Here is a 22,910-nt window from a genome sequence, read left to right on the forward strand (position 1 = left end):
GTGTGTGTGTGTGTGTGTGTGTGTGTGTGTGTGTGTGTGTGTGTGTGTAATGTATAATTTTTGCTCTTCTGCCATTTATGTCTTCCTCATCTGTGTATTTTGTTGAAAATTGTCCAGTAACTGATTTTCCTCAAGTGTTTTTTATTTGTCATACATACATCAAACAATTTAAAGCTTCTATTAAATGTTATATTTGATTTTGTGTTCTTGATATGGAATTTGAATGTTTGATGTTTAAAACTGCCCATGAGGGTTGAACAGCACTATAGTTGTTCTTGATAAGACTGCAAGTACAAACAGTACAACCACCATTTGACACGTGCACTTATTTTCAGTTTCTCCACATGCAGATTGATTTTTTGGTCCAAACTAATTATCTGCAGCTTATAGCCGAGATGCAGCCTGGTGCCAAATAGAGCATCAAATAAAGCTAAAGTCTTCTACGACAGTAGTCGGTTTAATCTCTGCACCCCTCACAAACTCTTTCTTATGACAAGTCCACATGTCATCGATTATGGTTCAGCTGGTTTTGCCTGTCATGCAAGTGTTGAAAAGATTTAAGCACATACAGAATGAGCTCATCAGATGGGAAACAATTCAGGTTTCAGTGGCTACTCATTTCTTCACAAATAACGTATTTTACAGCAGTGATTGAAAATAATGTGCATTTTATCTCCAGAAAGCATTAGTTACTAAACTGTTCAGCCTATGACTCCTGTGATTACGTTACCAGATGTGTCTGCACAGAACCCCATACTTTACTTATTCACTTACACAGATGATGCAAAACACGGGGGTGGGGGGAGCCTCTCTCGTGTTTGTACCGGTAATCCTGTTTTTGATAAGGTAGTGATGAAATATTTGGGAGGTGCTTACTGTAATGATGGCAAATAGCTACAATTACAAACCGGATTCCAGAAAAGTTGGGACACTAAACAAATTTTGAATAAAAACTGAATGCAGTGATGTGGAGATGGCAAATGTCAATATTTTATTCATAATATAACATAGATGACAGATCAAAAGTTTAATCTGAGCAAATGTAACATTTTAAAGGAAAAATATGTTGATTCAAAATTTCAGTATCAACAAATCCCAAAAAAGTTGGGACAAGTAGCAATAAGTGGCTGGCAAAAGGAAATTGAGCATATAACGAACAGCTGGAAGACCAATTAACACTAATTAGGTCAATTGACAACATGATTGGGTATAAAAAGAGCTTCTCAGAGTGTCAGTGTCTCTCAGAAGCCAAGATGGTAAGAGGATCACCAATTCCACCATTGTTGCGCAGAAAGATAGTGCAGCAATACCAGAATGGTGTTACCCAGCGTAAAATAGCAAAGACTTTTAAGTTATCATCATCAACCGTGCATAACATCATGAAAAGATTCAGAGAATCTGGAACAATCTCTGTGCGTAAGGGTCAAGGCCGTAAAACTCCACTGGATGCTTGTGATCTCCGGGCCCTTAAACGCCACTGCACCTCAAACAGGAATGCCACTGTCAAGGAAATAACAGAACGGGCTCAGGAATACTTCCAGAAAACATTGTCAGTCAACACAATCCACCGTGCCATCCGCCGTTGCCAGCTGAAACTCTACAGTGCAAAGAGGAAGCCATTTCTAAGCAAGCTCCACAAGCTCAGACGTTTGCACTGGGCCAGGGGTCATTTAAAATGGAGTGTGGCAAAATGGAAGACTGTTCTGTGGTCAGATGAGTCACGATTTGAAGTTCTTTATGGAACACTGGGACGCCATGTCATCCGGACCAGAGAGGACAAGGATAGCCCAAGTTGTTATCAACGCTCCGTTCAGAAGCCTGTATCACTGATGGTATGGGGTTGCATGAGCGCTTGTGGCATGGGCAGCTTGCTTGTCTGGAAAGGCACCATTAATGCAGAGAACTATGTTCAGGTTCTAGAACAACATATGCTCCCATCTAGACGTCATCTGTTTCAGGGAAGACCCTGCATTTTTCAACACGATAACGCCAGACCACATTCTGCAGCAATCACATCATGGCTACGTAGGAGAAGGATCCGGGTACTGAAATGGCCAGCCTGCAGTCCAGATCTTTCACCTATAGAGAACATTTGGCGCATCATAAAGAGGAAGGTGCAACAAAGAAGGCCCAAGACGATTGAACAGTTAGAGGCCTGTATTAGACATGAATGGGAGAGCATTCCTATTTCTAAACTTGACAAACTGGTCTCCTCTGTCCCCAGACGTCTGTTGAGTGTTGTAAGAAGAAGGGGGGATGCCACACAGTGGTAAAAATGGACTTGTCCCAACTTTTTTGCGGTTTGTTGACGCCATGAAGTTTGGAAACAACAGATTTTTCCCTTAAAATGATACATTCTCTCAGTTTAAACTTTTGATCTGTGATTTGTGTTCTATTCTGAATAAAATATTAGATGTTGGCACCTCCACATCATTGCACTCAGTTTTTATTCACAATTTGTTTAGTGTCCCAACTTTTTGGGAATCTGGTTTGTATTTGTAATAAATGTTGAACTTCTCTATTAATTAAATGTGAAGTCAGCCTGATTGTTTTATGTCCTCATTGTCTGCAGCGTCAGTCCCATCACTGTGTTGCATGACATTAAACATCATCTGTCTGTTACCTGCACCTTTTGTGTTTACAGTAACAGCATGTAGTCTGGTCTATACTGGTAATCAGAGTGTACTTGTGCTGATTCTTGTAGGTTTGTGCATGTTTCACAAAGTGGAAGACTGAACAATGTAAACGATGAAGACTGATACCAAAATAAAATTGTCAGTCTTCATTAAATTGGTTGTATGGACAGGTTAGAAGGGGGAGTTTGCAGTCCAGGGTTTGCTACTATTTTTTCCATTGCAGTAAAGTTGGTGTGCAAGAAGTCAGATTATTTTCACCATTGCAGCATTTCTGTTCCTGTCTGGTTGTCTTGTCTTTGTCCTCTCTAAGACATGTCTACTATCTAATTTCCTATGATATACTATGTTAAGGCAAAAGTATAAAACATTTTTACTAGTATTTCTTTCTTTTTTTAACCTTTGTTTCAGAATGTCAACCAGACCTTGCTGTCTATAGACTATAAAACTGCTAGGGAGCTGGAAAGTATCTGCTCTGAGGAGCCTGATTTATAAGCACTTGTTGAGGTCTCATTACACCCAGAGTTTGAACTTCAGACGAATCAAACAGGAATTGTTGATAAAAGCTGTGTCCTCCTATTTTCCGAGGACCTAAATGGGCAAGACATCACAAATATATGTCTTTCTGATTGATGGCCTGATTTGTGTCTTTCGTTTAGATCTGCCTCCAAAGTGCCAGCGAATGAGAAGAAGGAACGGCCACTAAGCACCATGAGCGAAGCCTCCAACCACACGGCAGCCACCTCTGACTGCACCACACACACCAACAGCCCTGCAGGAAGAGTGAGTGACACAAGCAAGCATGAGATGCATCCCTGTTTGTAAATCCGGGAAAATAAAGCTACTGGGTCAAGTTTAAATTGTTCAAAAACTGTGATCATGGTCAAGCAGAAGTAATGTTCATGTATATTTGTACTTTTTCCCTCTTAGCCCTCAAGGCCCTCCAAGAAAATTCACAATTTTGGGAAGCGATCCAACTCCATCAGGAGGAACCCCAATGCTCCGGTGATCAAGAGGAACTGGCTTTACAAACAGGTGAGAAAACACCTCATGAAACTGACCAACCTTTAATTTGTTTCAACTTTGAACAATAAAGACAATGAGGCATCCTTTAAGGATGTATTTACTGGTTGGATTAAATGCCACAGACATTAACTGTGTTTAATAATTGTAATTATTTAGATTTGTCACATGAAGCTGCAAATCAGGATGTATTTTTTAATTTAGTTTAACTTTTAATGACTACAGTAAAGACAAGATGAATACACATAAATATATTTCATACACAGCATGGTGGCGTTGTCCCCGTTAGCTTATTAGCATGTTGATATTATTCACATTTCTGCTCTTTTAATGAGCCGCCTATCTCTTTATACAGTTATGTTAAAGTAATAGCAGCTTGTGTAAAATACTTCCAAATTTAAAAAAAAATGTTGCAGAAACAAAAATATTTCCAAATCTTCAAATTACAGTGCAGGAACAGTACATTAAAAATAATTTCTGATGCTTTGCACCATATGAACATTGCTCTATCTGGGGTTCCTGCACAGCCAGCAGTGTTTAAATACACTACTCCTGGGCAACTTGCAGCAAGGAGAGAAAAGTGGTGCTTGAAGCAGTCCTTGGCCAGACTCTTCTGCTGCCTCACAACAAGAAGACAATTAGTTCTGATTGCAGAGCTCCCAGTGCAGCCTGTGAACACGTGATTGTTTCCTTTGCTGCAGCTGCCAGCTGCTTTTCTTTGGAGACCTTTATCTGAGTGATGTAGATCAAGCAAAAAAAGACTCACAAATCTGCTACTATGAATAAAAGCTGGATTTGCACTTTTATTTTTCTGCCTCATTGAAACCTGGAAGCCACTGAAGTCCTTGACTGAAAGCTCTGCAGTAGATCCACAGGGAAATCAACATGTCACCACAATCGGTGTGTTGCTCCTAAGAGCAAGGTCTAACTGAACTTTTGACAAAGTTTACTCATGAACTTCTTATAAAATTGGTGATGAGGACTTTGATTGCATTAAGAATAGGTGGTCAAGATGTTTGTTTGTTGCTACAGTTCGGATCTGCCTTCTTTTAGTATATACAGAGCAGCATTTGCATTTTCTGTTTTTCTTTTCATATTAATGTATAAAACATTCTGGGTGGTGCAAGCAGATTTCCATTTAAACCAAGCTGCAGCCCGCATGCTGTTTGACCATAATGACAGAGCTGCTGAGGTCCCACCCTCTACTTTAGTCTGCAGATAAAATCTGTGCTGAAGTTCTTTGCTCAAGTTTTCCATTAAAGTTAATATTCTTCTTGGGTTGCAGACTAAAACACACTTTGAGCTATTAAAGAGCAACTTGAGCAAACATTGTTATCTTTATGTTTTTAACTCTGAAGCAAACTAACTTTTCTCAAACATAAATTTTAATTTGCTTGAGACAATTAGACATAGGCCAGTTATCAGTTTCAAGGTGTCGGTGTCAGAACCACTTATTTTTTCCATCATACAGTTCTTACAATTTTAATGCCTAAAAATGAGATACAAATATCTAAAGAAGACTAAATAAATTGATCTGGTGCAGTAGTTTAGTTTGCCACTTGTGTCCATCTTGCCTGGTTGATAGGAAAGAAGATGGCAGCTTTAACAACTTTATTTCATTTAAAGGCAAACGCGTGGTTTTTAAGGTGGTTTAATTTTCTGAATACTCAGAAGAACTTTCAGGTACAGAGAGAGTGAGTTCTGTCTGAGGAGAGCCTTTTGTTTTTGTTTGTTTTTTCAAACAAACCACATGCCCCGTCATAGGGACATGTGGTGGTGCTGGTGCTTTCCCATCTGATTGGACTGATTTTGCCCTGGTTGGGTTTTCCACCACATGCATAAGACATCCTAACTTGCAAGAGAGTTATTGATAAGTGATGAAATCCATAAAGAGGGGGGAAATGATGGGGGAAGAGGTAAAGGTCATGGATGTATTTCACTTACTACTATCAAATGTTATAAAACCATGTGTGTGTTTTAGTTGTTTTGTCTTTGCAAGGTGGAGCCTGCAGGTGCACGGATACTACGCACCTGATAAACTTCAAGGCCCTAAGCTGGAAAGCATTGTTGTCTTGACCTCACCTTTGTCTGATAATTATTATGATAAAAACACTTCTTTATACTCTCTGTGGGCAGACCTTGTGATCCGGGCATCATGTAACATCTTGTACCGGTTTTCAATTGCTGCTCCTCTTGCAAGATTAAACCTGGGTTGACAAGATCTTCTAGTTTTCCTTGCGTGGCTTATTTATTTAATGAGTTGATAATAGGATAAATAAATTATCCAACACACATCATTACATTTGGCCAAACACAAAACGGTCTCTTAAAGGGAAAACTTCAGCTCCACAGCTCATATTTAGGTGAAGAACTGCCACTAGTGTCATATAAGTAGCTTGTGGCATAATGTTCCTCTACAATCTGTTTTGAAACATACTGTTTTATAACTGCCTGCTGACTTTCTGGGTTAATGTAGAAATTAATCCCAATACTTGTAATTAAATTAAAAATTCAGCCTTGATCTTGAATGAAATGTAAAGAAAATGTTAATGGCTGATCAAAAACGAGTTTTATTTTAATCTGGAGATGGATTTAGAGTACTTTGTTGAGAAAAAAAGTAGAATAAAGACTAAAATAAAATAAAAAAAACTCTTGAAAATATCAAGTTGAAACAGTTCTTTGGCTGCTATTTGTCAGTAATACTAAATATTTTGTTGTATGAATATTTTGAGGGCTGTAATTATATCTGAACGGCATGCTTTACACAATTTCTGCAACTGAGGCCGTGATTTCACTGTGAAAACCACTCCGTGGTTCAATGATCTGTTTATTTGGTGTGTTTACAGGACAGTACAGGCATGAAGTTGTGGAAGAAGAGGTGGTTCGTTCTTTCTGATCTGTGCCTCTTCTACTACAGAGGTAAGTACACACAACTCCAACCACGGTTGTCTTCAATGTTTAAAGTACTGTGGTGACCCTGAGCCCTGAAGTCAGAGCCTGGCTAATTTCTAATGCGTCCAAGTTTTTAATTAAAATAAAATAAAACAACAACAGTCTTTTATGACCAGCTGAAAGAGCTTTAAGGCTTGACACATGCAGAAATAGAAACAACTCGTAAATGCCATAGAAATAAACTGTACAGACATCTTTGAAATATCTGCAGCGATTTTTATAGTATAAGCAAAAATAACTTGATCTTGTTTAAGCTATAGACAGAATATTAATTCTGACAAAAGCAGAAATGATGTTAAATGATCATTCTTTTATAATAATAATGATTATAAGATTTATTTTTGTAGGAATTATGACCTTTTATAGACTTTCCTTTCAGTTTTGAAAGTCTGACTCACCCTTAAGCTTCCTCTGTGCTACTGCTGTAGAGCAGGAACATCTTTGAGGTAAATGTTTATTTTTAAGTAACCTGCTTGTCACTGAGGCGCTGTAGATCTCACCTGATTCAAGTCTACGTGTCATAACTCAGGATCGATGTGGGCGTAGTCGTCATTTGTGCTGATCAGGATGACATCATGGCTGTTTTTCCTAGCATCCTGCCGTTCCTGACACATTCTTTCTGCCCGCTGGCTGACAAAAGCCACAGACAGACGCAGATTTAAAGGCTTTATCTAGATGGGCGTGTTGTGCAGTGATGTTCATCAGCAGTGAGGTCATAAACTTTGCTGCCTCAACCAAATACAGCCATTATCTGCTGGAGTTATCTGGTCATTGTTGTTCACGCAGGATGTCCAACGTAGCTGCTTACACTCGGTAAATGCTCTGCACACTGCTCTGTGGTTGTGTATTTCTTTAGGGAGGGGAGGGAAATAAATTTAGATGATTTAGTTATAAACCTCAAGCTCTTGCATAGCTGCAGGACAGAAATGATTTACTTTAAAGGATTTCTAGGGGGAACAATTCCCTCAATTATTTCCATAAATATGTTTTACCTCTGAAGAAAAGACAGCAGACACATGAAATTAAATAGAAAATTCTTCTATACATGCATATACAGACCCTTTCCAAAAAATTAGAAGATCAAAAGTTGTTTAACTTCCATAATTCCATTCAAAAAGTTAATCTTTAATAGATGATAGATTCAGGGCCCACAATTTAAACGATTTCAAGTATTTATTTGTTTATTTTTTCATAATTTGAGCTTCCAGCTCATGAAATCCACGCAAACAGGATTTAAAAAAATTAGAATACTGTGGAGAAATCAGCCCAAAATTTACAGGACATGTTTTAAACTGAGTGTGACACTAATCATCTACTAAACTCAAAGCACCTTCACAGGTTTCCCCAGGTGTCATTAAATTGCTTCAGTTTGGTTCAATATGGGGAAGGCTGCAGACATAACAACTGGTCAGAAGACCATCATTGATACCCTCCATAGGATGGGTAAGCCACAAAAGTTCATAGCTAAGGAGGCTGGCTGTTCACAGAGTGCTGTGTCCAAGCATATCAATGGAAAGTCTAGTGGAAGGGTAAAATGTGGCAGGAGAAGATGCACCAGCAAAAGAGATGATCGTGGGCTTCAGCAGATTATCAAACAGAGAAGATTCCAGAATCTGGCAGAGATCCAGAAAGAGTGGAATGAGGCGGGAGTCACAGCTTCAAAAACCACCACATTCAGACACATCCAGGAGATGGGCTACAACTGTTGGGTTCCTCGGTCCTCTTTTCAGATGAAAGTAAATGGTAAATGGACTGTACTTATATAGCACCTTTCTATCTGATCAAGATACTCAAAGAGCTTTACACTACAATCTGTGTCCTCATTTACCCATTCATACAGCACTCTACTAGATCTCTACAAAGCTAATTGAACAAATCATTCTAAAGAGACTAATCAGAGCTTTATCACATTCTTACACTGATGGGACACACATTGGAGGCAGTGAGGGGTTCAGTGTCTTGCCCAGGAACACTTCAGCATTTGACTGCTGGTGGATCCGAACCCCCAACTCTTGCATTGGAGGACAACTGCTCTAACCACTCAGCCACAGCTGCCCCAAAGTGTGCCTTTCATTCGGAAATCAAGGTCCAAGGGTTTGGAGGAAGAAGGGTGAGGAACAGAGCCCAAATTGCTTGAAGTCCAGTGTGAAATATCCACAGTCAGTCATGATTTGTTGTGCAATGTCCGGTGCAGGTGTTGGTAAACTCTGCTTTCTTAAATCCAAGGTCACTGCAACAGTCTACCAGAATGTTTTAGAGGACTTCATGATTCTTTCTGCTGAGGATCTGTACGGAGATGCAGATTTCATCTTCCAGCAGGACCTGGCCCCCTGCCCATGCTGCCAGAACCACCAAAACCTGGTTTGATGCCCATGCTACAGTGCTTGACTGGCCAGCCAACTCGCTGGACCTAAACCCCATTGAGAATCTATGGGGTATTCTCAAGAGGAAAATGAGGAGCACCAGACCCAACAACAAAGAGCTGACAGCATCAAGGAAATCTGGGCTTCCATAACTCCCAGTCAATGCCACAGGCTGATTGTCTCAATGCCACGTCGCATCGAAGCAGAGATTAAGACAAAGGGATTCCCAACCAAGTATCCTCTCAACCAGCCGGTCAAAGCAGATGACCGCTTGTCCTGAGCCTGGTTCTGCTGGAGGTTTCTTCCTTTTAAAAGGGAGTTTTTCCTTTCCACTGTTGCCACTGTGCTTGCTCAGAATGGGAGACTGCAACAAAGCCAAGATTCAACTTGTCTGCTGGATTCCTTAGATAGAGAACTTTACTAATTAGCTTTTATGTGAATGTTTCTGTAAAGTGCCCTAAGACAACTTTGTTGTGATTTGGTGCTATATAAATAAACTGAATTGAATTGAATTGAATTATTGTAGATTGACATATCGTTTTGAAAGTACCATATTTTGATTGATTTGTTGTGATCCTAATTTCTTTTTTTTCTGCATTAACTGAGAAGTAGTGTGGGCGGATGTCTTCACAGTATTCTAATTTTTTGAAATCCTGTTTTCGTGGGTTTCATGAGCTGGAAGCCCACATTATGTAAAAATAAACAAATAAATACTTGAAATCATTTCAATTGTGGGCCCTGAATCTATCATCTATTAAAGATTAACTTTTTGAATGGAATTATGGAAGTTAAACAACTTTTCCATGATATTCTAATATTTTGGAAAGTGTCTTTATATATTGTGTGTATATATATATGTATATGTGTATATATATGTATATGTGTATATATATGTATATGTGTGTATATATATATGTATGTGTGTGTATATATGTATATGTGTGTATATATGTATACGTGTATATATATATATATATATATATATATATATACTTTTTTTTTTTTGCATTGTTTTAATTTACTTTTGAAATGTGCTAATGTCCTTTAGAGAGTTAGCTACTCTGCTCCATAGTTATTCTACTTCTTAAAGAGAGAGTCTCATTGTTTCTATGTAGATTTTTAATGTAATTTAAAAAGATTGAGAGCATTCATGTTGCATTTTTGGAAGCGGCATCTAAACAAGAACAATGTTGGTCTTTAAGTCGATCCAACCCTTACAATCATGGTGTCGTGTGACCTTTCTCGCGTGAAATAACTAATTTTAGCTAAACATAATAAATAAGTGAATATTTTAGCATAGAGAAGAAATGTACATTGAAGAAATAAAGAAAGGCCATTGCCTGAATTTTTTTTTTTCTAAGATGTGGCAATGTCCCATTCATTTCAATTGAAGGGGGCGGGGCTTAAAGCATACGCTGGAACCATTCAACAGGGAAGTTGATCTCGTTCCGATTTTAAATTTAGGGTTATGATCAGAGGACGGCCTATTTTTCACCGTCTATGTTCTAAACCTTAATGTTTGCAAATGAATTAAATTAATTTTCAACATAACAGAAGTAAAACCATAAATCACGGGACTTCTGAAAGCAGCCTGAAACACATGGTTCATTTTCTTTTTTCTTCTTGTAGATGAAAAAGAGGAAGGTGTTCTTGGCAGCATTCTCCTGCCGAGCTTCCAGGTATCCATGTTGTCTGTGGATGATCACATTAACAGAAAATATGCTTTCAAGGTTTGTATATTTTCATTCCTTAAAACTTTGTTAGACTTGGTGTTTTATGGTTTATTATACTTGGAGCAAAGAAAGTAATAAGACTGTACATTAACCTTTTTAGGAAAAAATAAAGAGCTCAAAATTAAAATAAAAGCCAGAGATTTAGATTGTTTTTACTGTTTTAGCAAAGTGTTTTATAAAGAATATGAGTCAAAGTTTACACACTGTAAAAATGTTTTGCTGAATCTTTAAAACTATGTTTTTATCAGATTAAAAATAAGCTATTACAAGCTGTTTTTTAAGCCTATTGATGTAAGGAGGATGAAGCATGTCTTTTACAGGCTGCTGGCAGGAGTGCAGTCCGATGACACCGTCAGAAACCAACGTTTTATGAAAAGAACATATTTCATGGAATCTTAACAGTTTATATAATACTGCTGCATTTTTCATAAACCCTTAGAGACACCAAAGTTGCCCTGCCAAATACTGCTAAACACAGACGCTCAGGAGTCCGTTGAAGGTCTCTGTAACCACACAGCCCACTCCTTTTCCAGCTTGGATTCAGGCGGAAAGAGGGAGCAGTTAGGAAAACAAGGAAACCACAGTTCAGGGCACAGACTTCTCAGTTAAACTTAGAAATCTGATGACATTTTGACTACATTTTTACTTTCCCCGTCTCTTTTTGTGACTGGGATTTCATCCAATTGTAGAATTTCTTGACTATTTGTAGGGAAATTAAGAAACATTTTTCTCATTTCTTTAACATTAGTAAACAGGAGTTTAAGATTGGTGACTAAACATTCTGTCTCTCTTTTTGTCTGTGTTTGGCTCTGACAATATATCTGTTTGTTTACCGCGAGGGGACGAAGAAACAGGACGGTGTGTCGTCCATACAATGAACTGCTTGGTAAGTCTGCCATCGTTGCACCAGACAGATTTAATTCCTTAATCTGGTGGTGTGCATGAAACTTAAGTGACTCGAGGATTTGATTTGTCTGTACGGCACAGATGGCCACGTCCAGAAACATTTCACAAATCAACTCAGCTTGTTTAAAATAACTAAATGTTATTATCATAGTCACAATTACCTGGATGTCAAACAATCCACCTGTCTTGAGCTGAAGTTCAGTTTTCTTTCTTTCTATATTTCAGGTAACCTTCTTTGTGCGTCACTCTTCCTGTCTATCCCCGTCCATCAGGCGACGCATCCCAACATGCGAACCTACTATTTTTGCACGGACACAGCCAAAGAGATGGAGTCTTGGATGAAAGCAATGACAGACGCTGCACTTGTGCATTCAGAGCCCGTTAAAAGGTTCGTACGAGCTTCACTAATGCGCCTTTTTCTCCCCCCTTTTTAAGAGTAGGTTGTGTCACTTTTGAAAAGAGGAGGAGGACAAAAAAAGACATTTGAGGACGGTTTCTAAAACGAACACTAATGACTCCGCATTCTTCAGTTTGTTTCTCCACTCTGATTTTTTTTTCCTCTTTTTTTCAGAGTTTATTCAAAAAGCAAGTTTTAAATCCCTCTGTTAAGCCTGTTAAGGTCTTTGGCAGCAACTCAATGCTCTGTCTTGTCATTTCTGTTCTTTTGGGCTTGTTTAAGAAACTGCAACTGTTTTTCATATTATTCAACCGATTTAGTATGAAGGTTTATTGCAAAGTAAATATTACCGTAACTTAAAAAATCTATTCATTGGTGCATATTTGTAATGTTAGTGCATGTTGCAGGTCGTTGAGGGTCTGTACATCTGCACTGACTGGTCATGCTCACCAACTTACCAGTTCAGCTGTTTTTCCTCTATTTAAACAATCGTAAATGTGTAATTTGTCCACCAGCCCACCTAATGCACTCTTTTTACATGGCCGAGCAGAGGAATCATTTCAAAGCTGTGTAATTACACAGAGCAGTGGTGCCTGGAATCCACTCAATACTTTAGCAAAAATGAGACTGTGCACTTCTCCACTAACTCAGGAGCCAGGCAGAAGGAGAAATCCTACACAAAACAGGCTCTAGAGCAATGTGGATATCCTAACTGGGCCTTCTTGAAAGCAGAGAAGAAACCCAAACAGGACTCCAGTCAGCCAACAGGTGAAAAGGAGGAACCCAGACCCAGACCAGTGGTCATTCCATATGTTGAGGGAGTATCAGAGAAACTGAGACGTTTATTTTCTAAACATAACGTCCCAGTGGCTTTTAAACCCCGAAATACATTACGGCAAAGACTGGTTCATCCCAAAGATCCAGTCCTCCGGCACAAACAGAGTAATGTTGTGTATGCTGTTCAGTGTCAGGAGGGTGATCAGTCTTACATTGGGGAACTAAACAGCCACTGGCCAAAAGGATGGCCCAGCACAGAAGATCAACATCATCAGGCCAGGACTCTGCGGTCTACACTCATCTCCAGGCCAGCGGTCACTCTTTCAGGGATGAAGATGTTCACATCCTGGACAGAGAGGAACGATGGTTTGAGAGAGGAGTAAAGGAGGCCATCTTTGTGAAAATAAATTGTCCATCGTTAAACAGGGGTGGAGGCCTACGTGTTCAACTGTCCCCCTCTTACAATGCTGTGATTGCTAGTATCACTCAGCCCTCTGTGAGTAGTAAACAGCCATCAGTGTGCTAATGATCCATTGTTAGGCTGATGGTCCTTCTTGAGCATGTGATCAGCTGGTTTTGGTTGTCAGCAGCAAAACTGGTTGATCCACTCTGAGAAGGTGCTATTTAAGAGACTGAGCTGAATACAGCGCCTCAAACTGAGGAAGTCTCTCGGATGAGAGATGAAACGTTTCTACATTTTTTGCTTTTTTTTTTTGTTTGTTTTTTTGAATGTCCAGAGGACCAGATTGAACTTTTTTAGATTTTTCTACCTGGATTATTGAGCATGCATCAGGATAATGCTGCTGTAAGTTTTTCTGCTATGTGTAGCAGCCTTTTTATTTCACGTACTTGTTTTGTGTGTCCACGTTCTTCCCAAAAGAAATAAAAGCACACAAACCAGTCATTGGCCCCAGTATGGGCTCTGTAAGGATACCAGAGCCACAGTAATCTGGAGAAGACATTATATGTTGCCCAGTTTGAAAGTATGAAGTGGAAAGTCTGAAGAATGTCTTTTGTCCTGCCTTTGTTAATCAAGTGAGCCATACCACTGACAGAAACTGGATCAACTTTGAAGTTCTGACCTTGAGCTTCACTAAAGCCAAAGAACAGTGGAGCCTGTTGCCTCTGGATACATCCACTGAAACCACAGCGTTAGATGGGAGTTACTAATGGATTTGAGGTCTGAGTGCCATCTTTGAGTTGAGCCTTGACAGAGGAAGTGTTTTATTGGAGATATCTGATTTCCTTTTACACATCTGTCCTTCTCCAGCAGCTGGAAGAAACATGAGCACTTCACTTAATTTATTTGCACTTCTGGCTTTGCTTAAAGCTTAACCCTGTTGGAATAATTAACTACAAAAGATCTGTATTTTGTAGGGCTGCAGCCGATTTATCGGCCCCGATTTCCTTAATTTTAGGAAATCAGAAATCGTCCGATACCTGCATGAGAAACCGATTTTACAGATTTTTTTTTAGTTTGAACAACAATTGTCTGAACTTTATTTATATTTCAGAACCCTACCTCATGGCCAGTTAAAACAAGTTTGTATTGTTTCTAGGATATTGTTCAAGAGTATGTTTTCAATAAAATAATATTGGAAAATTGAAGGTGCATTGTGACGTTATAACTCCTGACAGTGTCGCTTATAAACAAAATCTGTATCGGCCAAAATCGGAATCGGCAGGTCAGACTTTTTAGAAATCGATGATAGGCCAGAAAACTGCAATCGGTGCACCTCTAGCATTTTGTTGAAATTTTACAATTAGTTTTGTCTCATTTAACTTCTATATGCACTGAAGAAAGTGTTTTTGCAGTAATTTATTATAATTTGGTGGACTTATTGTTGCAAAGATTTGAAACAGTTTGACCAACTAGCAGATGAAGTCAGGCAGGAATCCCCGTGAACTATGATGTTTGCAGATTACGTGATCTGTGGTGAGAACAGGGAACAGGTGGAAGAGAACTTAGAGAGGTGGAGGTATGCACTTGAAAGAAGAGGAATGAATGAAAGTCAGTCGTAGTAAGACAGAGTACATGTGTGTGAATGAGAGGGAGGCTGGTGGAACAGTGAGGCTACAAGGAGCAGAGGTCACAAAGGTGCAGAACTTCAAGTACTTGGGGTCCACTGTCCAGGAAAATGGGGAATGTGGTAAAGAAGTGAAGAAGAGAGTCTAGGCAGGATGGAGTGGATGGAGAAAAGTCTCAGGAGTGATTGCTGACACCTTTTTGTCACAAAAGGTCAAAGGAAAAGTTTACAAAACAATTGTGAGACCAGCTATGTTGTATGGTCTGGAGACAGAGACATGGACAAAAAGACAGGAGAAAGAACTGGAAGTGTCAGAAATGAAGATGTTGAGGTTCTCCTTAGGAGTGACACGGATGGATAATATTAGGAATGAAATCATCAGAGGTACAGCACAGGTTGAACAACTGGGAGATAAATCCAAAAAAGTTTAATCAGGTCCTCTGGACATTCAAAAAAAAAAAAAAGAACAAAGCAAAAAAATATAGAAACGTTTCGTCTCTCATCCAAGAGACTTCCTCAGTCTGAGGTGCTGTTTTCAGCTCAGTCTCTTAAATAGCACCTTCTCAGAGTGGATCAACAACGCCAAACCACCACCTTCCAACATCAGTAGAGAGGAGAGGGACGCACTCACCACTCTTAGCAAGGACAAAAACATCATCATTCTCCCAGCAGACAAAGGAAGGTGCACAGTGACTTTGAACCAGAAAGACTATCATGAGGAAGTTATGACACTCATTAGTGACTTAACCACTCATGAACCTCTGAACAGAGATCCAGGAAGTGGTTGCAAGAAGAAGTTAATAGATTGCCTGAAAATTTTGGAGCAGGACAAGGCTATTGACCATATTCTGTACCACAGACTGTACCCAGGGGAGGTCACACCTAGTCTGTATGGTTTACCTAAAATCCACAAACAAGGTGTACCTTTAAGACCAATTGTTGGCATGATTAACTCTGTCACTTACAATGTTTCCAAATATCTGGCGTCTGTACTCATCCCTTTAGTTGGCAGCTCAGAACACCACATACAGAACACCATGGACTTTGTGGATAAGGTGAGGGATGTCATCATGGAGACTGATGAAACAATGGTCTCTTTTGATGTCACATCACTCTTTACGTGCATTCCTGTTGATGATGCAGTAGAGGTGGTCAGTTTAAGATTAAAATCAGACACCACTCTGAGCAGCAGGACCACGCTTTCCACAGAACAACTGTGTCAACTCTTGAAACTGTGCCTGCAGTCAACCTACTTCACATATGGGGAGCAATATTATAGGCAGAAACATGGGTGTGCTATGGGGTCTCCAGTTTCTCCTATTGTTGCCAACCTGTACATGGAGGAGGTAGAAAAGAGAGTCTTGACGTCCTTTTCAGGGACACCACCAAGTCATTGGTTCAGGTATGTTGACGACACCTGGGTTAAAATCAAATCTCAGGAAGTCCAACATTTTACTGACCACATCAACTCTGTGGATAAATACATCAAGTTCACACGAGAAGATGAAAAAAATGGCAGGTTGGCTTTCTTGGACTGTGAGGTCTCAGTCTCTGATAGAGGACATTTGCAAACCAAGGTGTACCGCAAACCCACCCACACAGACCAGTATTTGCAGTTTGACTCCCATCACCCTTTGGAGCACAAGTTAGGAGTCATCAGGACTCTGTATCACAGAGCAGACAGCATCCCCACTAACTCAGGAGCCAGGCAGAAGGAGAAATCCCACACAAGACAGGCTCTAGAGCAATGTGGATATCCTAACTGGGCCTTCCTGAAAGCAGAGAAGAAACCCAAACAGGACTCCTGTCAGCCAACAGGTGAAAAGGAGGAACCCAGACCCAGACCAGTTGTCATTCCGTATGTTGAGGGAGTATCAGAGAAACTGAGACGTTTATTTTCTAAACATAACGTCCCAGTGGCTTTTAAACCCCAAAATACATTACGGCAAAGACTGGTTCATCCCAAAGATCCAGTCCCCCGGCACAAACAGAGTAATGTTGTGTATGCTGTTCAGTGTCAGGAGGGCTGTGATCAGTCTTACATCGGGGAAACTAAACAGCCACTGGCCAAAAGGATGGCCCAGCACAGAAGATCAACATCATCAGGCCAGGACTCTGCGGTCTACACTCATCTCCAGGCCAGCGGTCACTCTTTCAGGGATGAAGATGTTCACATCCTGGACAGAGAGGAACGATGGTTTGAGAGAGGAGTAAAGGAGGCCATCTTTGTGAAAAGAAATCATCCATCATTAAACAGGGGTGGAGGCCTCCGGGTTCAACTGTCCCCCTCTTACAATGCTGTGATTGCTAGTATCACTCAGCCCTCTGTGAGTAGTAAACAGCCATCAGTGTGCTAATGATCCATTGTTGGGCTGATGGTCCTTCTTGAGCATGTGAGCAGCTGGTTTTGGTTGTCAGCAGCAAAACTGGTTGATCCACTCTGAGAAGGTGCTATTTAAGAGACTGAGCTGAAAACAGCAGCTCTGACTGAGGAAGTCTCTTGGATGAGAGACGAAACATTTCTACATTTTTTTGCTTTTTTTTTTTTTGAATGTCCAGAGGACCAGATTGAACTTTTTTGGATTTTTCTACCTGGATTATTGAGCATGCATCAGGATAACTGGAAGATAAAGTTTGAGAGACCAGACTGAGATGGTTTGGACATGTCCAGAAGAGGGACAGTGGTTTGGACATGTCCAGAGGAGGGACAGTGGTTATATTGGTAGAAGGATATTAGAAATGCAGCTGCCAGGACAAAGACAAAGAGGAGATATATGGATGCAGTTAGAGAGGACATGGAGGTAGTTGGAGTGAGGACAGAGTGAGATGGTGGAGGATGATGCACTGTGGAGACTCCTGAAGAGGGAATAGTCGAAAGAAGAATAAAGATTTTTAAAAATGTATCAAAAGTTTTTCCTGTTATTATATGATGTCTATTATTTGTCCTTTTCAGGTTGGACAGACTAAAAGTGGAGCAGTGTGGACCACAAGAAATAAATCTTGTTGCCAACCACAAGCTGCCTCTCACACAGCCTGAAATCCAGAACAATGAGCGCAATCTTGAGGTTGATCGCGAGCGCAGTGCAGCAGTAACCACCACCAAAGAGGAAGAAGACAGAAAGCAGCGTGACGCTGAGCGTTATGGCTTCCAGAAGGATGGGACAGAGCGTGGACGTCCACTTACCAAGATCAACAGCCTCAAACTGCAGTCGGCCCAGGCAGCATCCATTAAGGCTAAGGTGACTTCACCACAGCCTCCAGCTGAGGCTGAGAGGATGCAGCAAAACCCAGAGGTGAACGGATCAGGGGAGCAGCTCCCTGCTAATGGGAACGGGCTCCCTGTTCAGCAAAGTCCCAACCAGGAGCCACATCGCACCCTGAACAGGACAAACTCTATGCAGCAGCTGGAACAGTGGGTTCGCATACAGAGAGGACGAGGCCAGGATGATGATACCAGGAGGTACGTTTAATTGTATATATATATCCATCCATCCAGGTTTAACTGTATTATATACTGTATATCCATCCACTCGGGCAGCACAGTGGCTCAACTGGTAGAGCTGTTGCCTCTCAGCAAAATTCAAAGTTCAAATCTCGGCCTAGGACCGTTCTAGGTGGGTAATTAAACCCCTGGCAGTCATTCCTCCGACACTAAATATTTTAATATCGGGTAACTTTAGTGCCAACCAAAAATATTTCTATCCATCCATTAGCTTTACCTGCTTCTTCCTTTTTGGGTCGCGGGGTCACTGGTGCCCATATCCAGCTATCGTAGCACCTGGAGAAAACCCCACACATGCACGGAGAGAACATGCGATCTCCACCCAGAAAGGCTCTCGGACCAGGATTTGAACCGGTGACCTTCTCGCTGAGAGGCGGCAGCTTTACAGACAGAGCCACCGTGCTGCCCTGTGTTATATATTATATTTTAAAAATTCTGTATGTTATATTCTGTGTAAATATTTTTAAATAGTTTTTGTTCCAATAGAAGAAGTTTATTATTCCACTTTACTAGAAACAAGTTTAATCTTCAGCAATAAGAGCAGGAAACGTATAAACTAGTAATTATCAAGTTCAAATACATTGTTCTCTCTCACTGTTTAAAACGTCTAAAACATTCCATATTGAGATAAGTTTAAATTTTTTAATCAGTTTTTTTTATAACGCTGCACTATTTAAAATATGGAGGATTTGCTACTAATGTTAACATCACAATGTAAACGTTTGACATTTCTTAGTGTCTCAGTAATTAGGAGTGGGGAAATCGATGACTGTCGGAGTAACAGCCTTCTGCTGGAGCAGCTGGAAGAACCCGATTTTTAATTGGTTGGGATTAAACGTTCTCTCTGTCCTTTTGTCGAACTGACATGCTCATCGTGCTTCCTCAGCTGTTTTTGTCCTCCTGTTCAAGCTTCTGCTCTGAGCTGCACAGCCATGCCACTTTATACCCAATCTCTCCTAGATTAGGTTTTTTTAAAGAAGCGGACGTGAACGCCAGGTTTAAACACAAAAAACATCTTAAAGAAGATCTCTCTCAGAACTTCAGCAGTAAAGCTCAGATTGGATAGATGTTTTTGTTGAGGCATGAGCAGAATGACTAAACATGCAGAAAGAGGAAAAACAGATTCATGTCATTATTTATGACTTTGTTACAATCTGTCCTCATTTTTATTGATGCAGAAGTGACCACATACCAACAATGTTCAGCCAGGTCATCTGGACAGTTTCTTTTTTGTTGAGAGACATTTCACCCTCCATCCGAAGGGCTTCATCAGTCTGAGGAGTCACAAACTGTTTCCCCCACTAAGCAGTACACTCCTATGGATTTTTTACCTGGATTATTGAGCATGAACCTCTTCAGCTGTGGTTGCCTGTCTGGAAAGAGTCAATGGGGAGAGGACATCCCCCAGAAACCATCTTATCACCAGCAAACGTGTTGGTCCACTGTAGGAGTGTACTGCTTAGTGGGTAAAACAGTTTGTTTGTGACTCCTCAGACTGATGAAGCCCTTCGGATGGACGGCGAAACGTCTCTCAACAAAAAAAAAAAGAAACTGTCCAGATGATCTGACTGAACATTGTTGGATTTTTTTTTTACCTGGATTATTGAGCATGAACCTTGAAGTGACCACATATTTGTTTTATTCTGTTGTACTTTTATTAAGTAAAAATAAAAAAAACAACAACGACAAAATCCCATAAGGTTTATTTACAGTGTGCTTCAATCTGTTCATGTTCTCTCTCTGCACTTGTCTTTTAAACACCGTTTGTCTCCTCCCTGCTGGTGTTTGGTTTCCATGCAGTTACATGCCTGTTTTAATGCTGATGCTCTGGCTTTCACAGGCCAGTGAGCTTTCTAGCCCCAATCTGTCAGGAAGTCCTAGTATGAAGCCCTTGTGATTCCACTGCACTGACTTTGAGCCCACAGAGAAAGTTAGGCTTTTTAAAACCACGTTCTTCTCTGAGAACGTCTGATTTGTTTGAGTGGAGTCTTGCTTTGCTCAATTCCCTCAAGACTCGCACTTAGAATGGTAAATCCTTACAAATACATATTTCTTCCTACAGCTGATCATGGTAGACTTGGATCCAAAGTATGTGCTAACACTTTTATAAACAAAGTGAATAAATCAAATGAATTTGATGCCAAGAAAGTTAAGGCCTAAACTTTCTCTTTTTATCTAAGTGACTTAAATGTGTCTTCTGTATGTTATTCTTGTTTAATTCTGTTGTGTTTCTCTTCAGCATCACATCATACCAGACACTGCCTAGAAATATGCCAAGCCATCGGGTACCCTACATGCCTCATTATGGAGATGGCTACCGCAGTATGCCCAGAAATAGCATGGCCCAGCGGGACAGCATTTGCAGCATGTCTCCGTCTCTGTACGACCAAGCCCTGGGCCCGTCGGTGGCTGACAAGCGCCGCTCCATGCGCGACGACACCATGTGGCAGCTGTACGAGTGGCAGCAGAGACAGGCCTACAGCAGGCAGCCGGGGCTCTACAGCAACATGACCAGCCCCAAAACCATGATCAACTTATCTGAGCATGCTGCCCCCAGCCACTCCATCCCCCCGTCGCCGTCTCACGGGTCCTTGTCCGTGTACGGTGGCTACTCTCCGCTGAGATCTTTCAACATGGCCAACGCTCGCTCTGAGTTGACCTCCCCTACCTACAGACGAGAGTCGAGCCTTGACAGACGGCACAGGTCACAAATCAACAAGGTTTTTAAACGGTTTTATCTTCAATCTTCATGCAGCCAGTGCAGCTCGATGTCCACCTCTGTCTCTGTCTCTGTCCGATGGAAGGAAATGGAACGTCACAGTTCTTGTAAAACAGAAGTTTTTATGTCAAAATGACTGATCACTCTTATCTGTTTCACGCCAGGATCAAGTTTACTGAAGAAATAGTTTTAAATGTGTTAACAAGGCTAGCTCTGATTATTTAAGAGTAACTTTTTATGGAAAAATTGAGACTTTTATTTTATTCAGCCCAGTTGCTGTCCTATTGAGTAACCTTTTAGCATGTGCATTAAAATAGGATTATGAATGTGGATGCTTGACTGTAGTAATAACAGACATGTTTAATTTTATTTTCTAGAACTGTGTTCTGCAGTACGCCTACCCACCTGATAGGAGGTCCATGCCTGTGGGGATCCCAGTCCAGACCATCACTGCCCATTCTCTGCAAGGCAAATCTGTAAGTCTGAGTTTCCTTTTTCCTTTTGTTGATCCACAAATGTTTATATGACTTTGGTGCACAGCTGAAACGTTTAAAGCTTGGGTTTAAGCAGACGTCTGACAAACAATGCTATTTTTATAATGGTGCCTACCCTCACTGTCTCGCTTGTTCAGCTCTGACCAAAACATTTTCCGAGGTCTTTTGGAGGCAGATTCAGGCAGGACTCGGCTGTATGTTCCAAGATGAAAGATTTAAAATCCGTTCACTTCAGAGCTCCTTACACTCACTTCACATCAGTGGAGACTTAGAAAACCCTGTCACTCACAACTCTCTAAGCCAGATTGGGAATTTATGTCAAAGCTGCACCCAGTGCTATTCTGTCTTTATGGAGCTGGTGAAGTCTTACCCAGATTCTGCAGTAAATGCAAACTTTTCTGTTTTTAGCAGATGTAAAGAGCTTATCTGTATTAAACTGTGATGGCACCTGGGATAATCTAATGTTCCTGAAGCGCATGAACACCCATCGCCAGGATTTGCCTACCTATTTTGTTCCTTATGCCTTTAAATCTCTTATCCTGGTGTGCTCTTTCCTTTCTTTTCCCCACCCCCTCGCGGTGTGTCCCTGTTTCATTGTGGCTGTACGTCCCTCCTCCCCTCCTTTGCAGCCTGAAGAACTGACTTTGCTGCTGATAAAGCTGCGGCGGCAGCAGGCAGAGCTAAACAGTATCCGGGAGCACACTGTAGCACAGCTTATGCAACTAAACATGGATGGCGACAACCCAAAGGTCAGGCCTCCAGAGACATCTCTGCAGGCGTGTTTGGTACCTTGTGTTGTGTGTGCCATCTTTACCCACCTTCATTATTCATCTCGATCCAGAAGATTTGGTTCATACATTTATTCTCCTCAGGGGTCGGCTACTTTGTTGTCCACTTTGCTTTAAACGCACAAAAACATTTCAAATCGATAACATTAACCAAACTTGTTTCCACCTGGCTTCACTTAGTTTTTCATGTGACACACTTAGACAGGGCGAGCAGTTGATAAACTCACTTTGTACCCCACAAAGAGTCCAGTCACATGCTAGATTAAGATGAAAGTTAGAGCTTTTGGCAAGCTTTATGTTCTTGCACTTTATAAGATGCCAGATTTGAACGTTATTAGTATTATTATTTATTTATGTACCAATTATGTAGCGTTTATGACATGATGGAGGAAGAAGGGTGACACTTTCTCCTCACTTGACTACACTTGTTTACTTATTTTGCACTCGTTAAAGCGGAGCACCAGCCGGTCAGTTTACTGACCAGCAACAACTTACTGGTAATTAATGTATTCACCCTTTAATAAACACAGCTCAGTCACTGAACTAGAATACGTTAATTACAGGGAGTTATATACCATAACAAATGCATATCTATC

At 40.7% G+C, this 22,910-nt stretch overlaps 1 protein-coding gene across 1 annotated transcript in view; it reads left to right on the top strand.

Moving 5' to 3' along the window:
• plekha5 (pleckstrin homology domain containing, family A member 5) overlaps positions 1–22,910 on the top strand; it is a 121,142-nt gene that overhangs the window by 75,492 nt on the left and 22,740 nt on the right. Inside the window, exons 6-14 of the mRNA XM_037683614.1 lie at positions 3,293–3,416; positions 3,564–3,668; positions 6,503–6,575; positions 10,601–10,701; positions 11,883–11,998; positions 17,765–18,271; positions 20,553–21,033; positions 21,410–21,508; positions 22,156–22,275. Of these exons, the coding sequence (XP_037539542.1) occupies positions 3,293–3,416; positions 3,564–3,668; positions 6,503–6,575; positions 10,601–10,701; positions 11,883–11,998; positions 17,765–18,271; positions 20,553–21,033; positions 21,410–21,508; positions 22,156–22,275 (1,726 nt within the window). The remainder of the gene's footprint in view (positions 1–3,292; positions 3,417–3,563; positions 3,669–6,502; positions 6,576–10,600; positions 10,702–11,882; positions 11,999–17,764; positions 18,272–20,552; positions 21,034–21,409; positions 21,509–22,155; positions 22,276–22,910) is intronic.

The sequence above is a fragment of the Nematolebias whitei genome, chromosome 10 (assembly GCF_014905685.2).
Source record: "Nematolebias whitei isolate Nwh7 chromosome 10, NemWhi1, whole genome shotgun sequence".
Classification (NCBI taxonomy): Eukaryota; Metazoa; Chordata; class Actinopteri; order Cyprinodontiformes; family Rivulidae; genus Nematolebias; species Nematolebias whitei.